The sequence below is a fragment of the Nelumbo lutea genome, chromosome 1, assembly GCF_056320005.1.
Source record: "Nelumbo lutea isolate HS-2025 chromosome 1, American lotus-T2T, whole genome shotgun sequence".
Lineage (NCBI taxonomy): Eukaryota > Viridiplantae > Streptophyta > Magnoliopsida > Proteales > Nelumbonaceae > Nelumbo > Nelumbo lutea.
Genome location: NC_142684.1, coordinates 109,037,908 through 109,044,317, shown reverse-complemented (window position 1 = coordinate 109,044,317; position 6,410 = coordinate 109,037,908). Strand labels below are relative to the sequence as shown.

The 6,410-nt window shown below is 37.1% G+C and overlaps 1 protein-coding gene across 1 annotated transcript; it reads right to left on the bottom strand.

The window, feature by feature from the left end:
* Positions 1-4,507: 4,507 nt before the first annotated feature.
* On the bottom strand, positions 4,508-5,422 carry LOC148876715 (Homeodomain-like superfamily protein). Its single transcript, XM_088968027.1, has one exon. The coding sequence runs from the start codon at positions 5,420-5,422 to the stop codon at positions 4,508-4,510; it is 915 nt and encodes a 304-aa protein (XP_088824153.1).
* Positions 5,423-6,410: the final 988 nt, after the last annotated feature.

Genomic DNA, 6,410 nt, shown 5'->3' with positions numbered 1-6,410 from the left:
AAGAGTGAGGAGAGTTCGGGTGGTCTCTTGGACAAATCACCCATTTGGTTTTCCACAATAGGGTTTGCACGCAAGGGAAGACGCAAGGGGGAGCAAGAGGTTCTCCCCGTGGACCGACCCGTGACGAGATCCTACGCGTGGGCCCATAACATTTTTCTTCTCATAAATATGTTGATTTTCCAGACTTAAACATGAATTTTATAATTTTCTTATGAAAATTATGGATAGTTAGTAAGGAAAGATGATTATGGAACCTAGGGAACTACCCTAGGATATGTATTTTTTACTTAAAAAAAATCCATTGCCTAGGCAACTAGGCGACAAGGCGCCCCCCTGTTGCCTAGCCTTGCCTTGGCACCTTGAAAACTATGAACATAACAAAGAACCAATGATTATTTTGAGTGTAATATGAACAGAAGTGGTTTCCATTCTCTAACGTATTATAAAGAAAAAGGATGCTGAACATAAGAATTAAGAAATATCCCATACCAAACCATCCCACAGACCTCGGAAGCTGATTAAACTTTAAAATGCCATTACCAAATGTTGGTGCCAGCTATCTGTGGTCTTGGGAAGGGGGTGGACTGGATACAAACCTAGCCTTTGGTATTTTCTTGCACGAAGTGGATGCTCTCAGACTGAAACCCTCATTCTCATGCTTGTCAGCCCAAGATTTTACAATTACACCAAAGAATGACCACAAGCTGATTAAAGTTGGCAAATAACAAGGCATTATCTGGCTATATTGACAACAGAGCTTACAGTTTATGTATTTGTTCAAGTAAAAGCATGGAACCTGCTATGGACATACCATTGAACTAATTTGTATCATTGTCCCAAAAATAGAGATGACTCAAAATAGGTTTGCATTAAGACCACTCTTTGCAGAAATTACTTTTCTTTAGTACAAATGCTTCTTCTTATCAGTTTTATTTCACTGATTTAGGTGTCCATCATTAGATAAATCCATGCCCATTAAAAATGCATAGAGATTTACCAAAAAAAAGTGCATGGAGAAAGGATTTAAGTTCATAGTTCTCTAGAAGTGTCACTCACCTTTTCCCCTAAAATTTGGGAAAACAAAAATACCTGAAGAGAACCTGGGAAGTGAAATCTTCCACACTTGTCATGAAACTCCCCTATAACATATAGCTTTACACTACTAGTATGGGTTTCCTTCTCCCTCATTTTTGTTTTTAATAACAGAAACTGAGCAATCATAAATTCATAAATACTTTGATTGGCAAAAAAGGAGCCCAAAGAGCAAACATTCAGAACATACGGGTCACGCTCCTTTTCTTTTAAATTATAAATGCATAGCAATATTCAGGCTAAGCAGTAACCTATTATAGCGGTAGCATCACTAAATGATACCTTTTTAGTTGTTCATATAGATCATAGAAGGCATGTAGGATTTGATGTACTTGTTATGGCATAGCTTTTCTTGATGTCAAATTTGAGTTTGACTTACAACTAGACTGTATTCAAGAGTACTTATCTCAAGTGTTGGCATATGGTCATCTGAAATTGAATAGGCCCCAATTTTAGAATCTTAAAATACCATATAATTACTCTGGGATCAGAATCTTAAAAAACCAAATTGAATAGGCCCCAATTTGAAACAACTATCTTGGATGACAAAAGGTTGTGACTTCTGTCATTGTTATTTTTGATAAATGACTTCTGTCGTTGAGGCCATTCAAAAACTCAAATCTAAAATCTGAAAAGCCCGTCTGCAGTTTATCATTATAAAGTAGAAAGAAAGATTGACATATTAATTTTGTAGAACAAAGAGAACTCTATTAGGAAGATTGAAATATTAGTCTTGGAGAACAAATAGATATTATCAGCCTATCCTAACTGTATGGATAAGTGCACTGGCATACCTGAAGAACATCTGACACCATGAACTACAACAAATGAACATTTTCTAAGGAGGGAATGTAGATACAAGATTAAGATGTAACTTTATCTTGTGATGAACAGTTAAAAACAAAAAATGCATATACATTTAATGCTCCCTTCTGTCAATATGGTAGATAGATACTTCAATTCCATTTTTATAATCAAATTCCATTTTTATAATCAAATTCCATTTTTATAATCAAATTGACATTTTTATAATCAAATATGGTAGATAGATACTTCTCTGATTCACCATTGACTAGTCACCACCAGTCTCTTATGTATAAATTATTTTCATGTTTAGCAACTTTTTGAAAGATATGAGAAGGCATACACCTGGAGGCACGCCTAGAGTCATAGAGATGGTTGAAGCATACACCTTTGTTGTGCTTTATATGGGAGGCATATGCCTCATATGCTCTTACCTTTGAAACTAGTTCAGCAACTTTTTGAAAGGTACTGAAGGCGTACACCTAGAGGTAGAGGCACACCTAGAGTCATTGAGACAGTTGAGGCATACACCTTTGTTGTGCTTTATACAGGAGGCATATGCCTCATATGCTCTTACCTTTTAAACTAGTTTTTTTTTTCATACTAAAAGTGTTGCAAATAAAAGTGGGGCTACCATTTTATTGTGTTCTTATTGTATGCTAACAAAAGTCAGAGGATGAAAACCCTCCAAATTTGTTATCATAATATTATAATAAAATATTATAAATAGAAGTGGGGGCACCACAACTTTGATTTCTTTTAATGTATGACATTCATTTGAATATGAGGTGGCATACTTGTTTATGTTAATATTGTGCAATTTATGTGAATTTTTAATTCTGAAATTTTGATTTACAGCTTTGCAAGTGATATATTGATGGTTGATGATACTTGTATAATTATGAATGATGTTACCTAACGCAATGATATTTCAGTTGTATATTTAAATGTAATGGTTTCTTTATTAGAAATTGCAAATATGAAACTTTTTAATTTCTCATAAAATTTCCTATTTTTATTTAATATCTTATTTTAATAATCTATTAATTAAAGAATCCATGCTCAGGATGCTTATGCCTCACACCTTAGAATGGTAGAATGCCTTGCATCACGCCTCCATGTTTTAAAATATTTGATTTGACGAATTGAAAGATGCAAGAGAACAAGTAATCATCAGAGACAAAAGTTTCAATAACTGCATGCTAATTACCATTTCAGTAATATTGCCATGCATCATTCATCATTCAACATCAATATCTTCTACAAACACAAACAATTGCTCTGATACATCTTTAGAATTGATGTAAGCCCACAAATTACCATAAGTAGGCAAACTTTAATAAGACCATAGATACAAAAATACTAGAATATATTAGATGGGAAAGATTGCAAAAATATAGCAGGCATCCATTTCTATTGCCTCAAAAACCATCTTTCAGAATATAAAATATTCATTAGCTGATGCAAGATGTTACAAAGTCCAAATAGGGTGTGCAATTTGAGAAAAAGCTTTGATGATGGTCACAAAGGATGAAAGTTTGAAAGATAAAGGAAATGGGGGTAAAAAGATAGGGGCAATAGAAATAACGGGATTCAGCAATCAAAAGGCTTAATTCATCACTTGCCCAGGTACAGGATATTCATATATTTATTACTTTCTCCTGAACAACCAAAATGCTAGAGAAGCCTAAAGAACAAAAGCATTATTGTTCTATACTTCTATTATGCAATTTAAAGTTACCTTCCAGTCCAGTACCTGGGTTTATTTAAAAGAAAATTTGTATTCTCACTATTTCAATTCCACGAGAAATAATATCCTTTCCAGCTAGAATCTAATCTCCTTGACAGGGACAAGTAATAGACCTAACCAAACTCGCATGAAATAATTGTAATCTAAGAAGCCATACTTCCACGGATTAGAAAAACAAGATCAGATTGTCAATATAAATCATACCAACTGTCTTTGAACAAATTTTAGTGGCCTGAAATGGAAGAATCTTGTAGAAATAGAATCAGCAGAAAAAAGATAAAGAACATTCACAAAGTACATTGATGCAAGAAGTTGAGCTTCATAGAGAAGTCTGGAATATTTGGCAATTCAAACAAAGCTTATACGCATGCTTGTATGAGTCTTTGGTTACAACTTTAAAGTGTACATGCATACTGCACCTGTATGATTGTTCATTTCAGTACTTTGAGTTACAATTTTGCAGGAGTTCATTCTTGTGCCTGCCATTCCATGATGATTGAATCCGTCCATTTATAAAGAGAGTAATCACCCCACCAGATTGGAAGGGGAAGAATATCTTATACCGATTTCGTATTGGGGTTACAGGACCTTATGAAAGGTATCAAAGGCACATCAAAGAAATATAATAGCATAGTACTAATTGACATGGACTTATTGATAACTGTTTTATTGCACCTTCAAGCAGTCACGTTATTCAAAAAGTGTTGCAAGCAGTCTTACTATACAAAACATGTTAAATATAATGGAGAAATTAGGAATTGAACAGTTACTTCTTATATGTCCAAAAAAAACGTTACATGAGCGATATAAAGTTAAAAGACCATTAAAAATGTGGAAATTCAGAAAAGAGGGGAATACCCTTCAGGTTTCTTGATTCTTCCTGGATTTCTTCTGAGAGCCAAGGGCCTTGGCAATGGCATCAACAATGCGACGTTGGGATTCTAGGATCATCTCCGTCCTCTTGGTTTCCATCTCCATCCTATACCTCTCTGTTTCCCTCACCATTTCCATCTTCATATTCTCTATCCTAACAAACCCTTCTCCGAATGCTCGAACCACTGAAGCCAATTCCGACAGCGGTTCTCCTCCTCCGTCCTCGTCAATGTCGAACGACCTTCGCCTCTTCCGAAACATGGGATTCCTCAAAAACCTAGAAACTCCCAGCCCTCCTCCACTACTGCTACCATTCCACTTTCGAGGCAATGACGTCTTGTCGGTCTGAGACCCTGTTGGCGGTCTACGCAGAATGTAATTGATGCTTCGAGATTTATTAGTCTCGTCGTTGTCTTCATCGTCCTCCTCGTCGCTTGAGTCGGAGTTGCGCTGTTCAGTCAAGGGGATCGGACGAGCAGAGATGGGGAGGGGGCCACGTTCCATGAGGTCCATGAGATTGAAGTAGGGCCAAGCAGAAGGGGAGGAACGCTCTTTCTCTGAGCGATAGCGCTTGCGGAGCTTCTCCATCTTGTGGCGGCACTGTGTAGCTGTCTTCGAGGGTTCGTCGAAGCCGCAGCGAGCAGCGACGGACCGTGCAACTTCTTCCCATTGGCTGGCCTTGAGCTGGCCGCGCTTCAGGGAGTACCATTTCTCTTGGTATGCTTGGATGAGGTGTACGGTCTCCAGGTGAGACCATGGGAGGGGAGGAGTTTTTTTGGGTAGTGTGGTTGGGGGTGGGGGTGGGGGTGGGGGTGAGGGTGAGGGTGAGGGTTGAGGCTCTTGTGAGGAAGTTTCATGCTCTGGGTCCCCCTCTGGAACAGAGGATGAAGAAGCGGTAGCCATGGTGGTTTTTCTTCTTTCTTATGCTTCTTATGATGGATTCTGTAGATGTAGGGTTAGGGTTAGGGTTGGTGAAGTGTGAGCTGTTCTGGTTGTCATTGGGTGTGGGGGCGGCGGCGGCGGAGGCGGTGGTGGTGGTGGTGGGGTGGCGTGAGAAAAGAAAATGGATTACGTGGATGGAGTAATCTAAAATGCGCCGAGTGGGTACGCAGAAGCACATGCACCTCATACCGTTTAAGTTTATTCATAAACGTTTATTGATCGTGCCATATAAGCGCCATCTCATCATTTTCTCTCTCTTGTTTTTTTAAGAAAATATAAAAAGTGAATTTTGATTTATGTGCATGCTACTCGTTTTTATAAGTTATTTTTTTGAAGTTTCCACAAACGGCCAAGCGTTTATTTGCTAAAATGGTATCCATTTATCATAAACGATTGTAATTATTGCATTTCTCGATTTTACCAATAAATAAAGTATAAACATTTATTCAATAAACATAAACAATACCAAACACACACTCAGACTCGTAGGTGGGAGCAACAAGTTTGATCATCCATTTTATCATCTTTGGTGAACCCGATTGGATGGCCTACGCGGCTAGTGATGCCAATCCAAATCTCCTACCCATGCCGAGTAGGGGTGTAATGGATTGGGTCGTGATTCGATCCTAATTGAACAAATTCAGGCCGTCCTTATTTGGATCGTCGGATCGGATAATAGTATTCGATCATTAGATTCGTTTCATCCCTATTTGATTCGAGAAGATCTGATATGATCTGATTCGAGAATATATGATTTGATATATATTATTTATTTATAAATATATTTTTTATATTATATTTTATAAATTTTTTATATTATATATTTTTTATAAAAAACATGTATAATTTATTAATTTTTAAAGAAAAGAAATTGGATCGGATCAAACACCCGATTTACTCAGGATTTGAATTCAATTCAAAAGTGTCAAATCGGATTGGATCCGACATT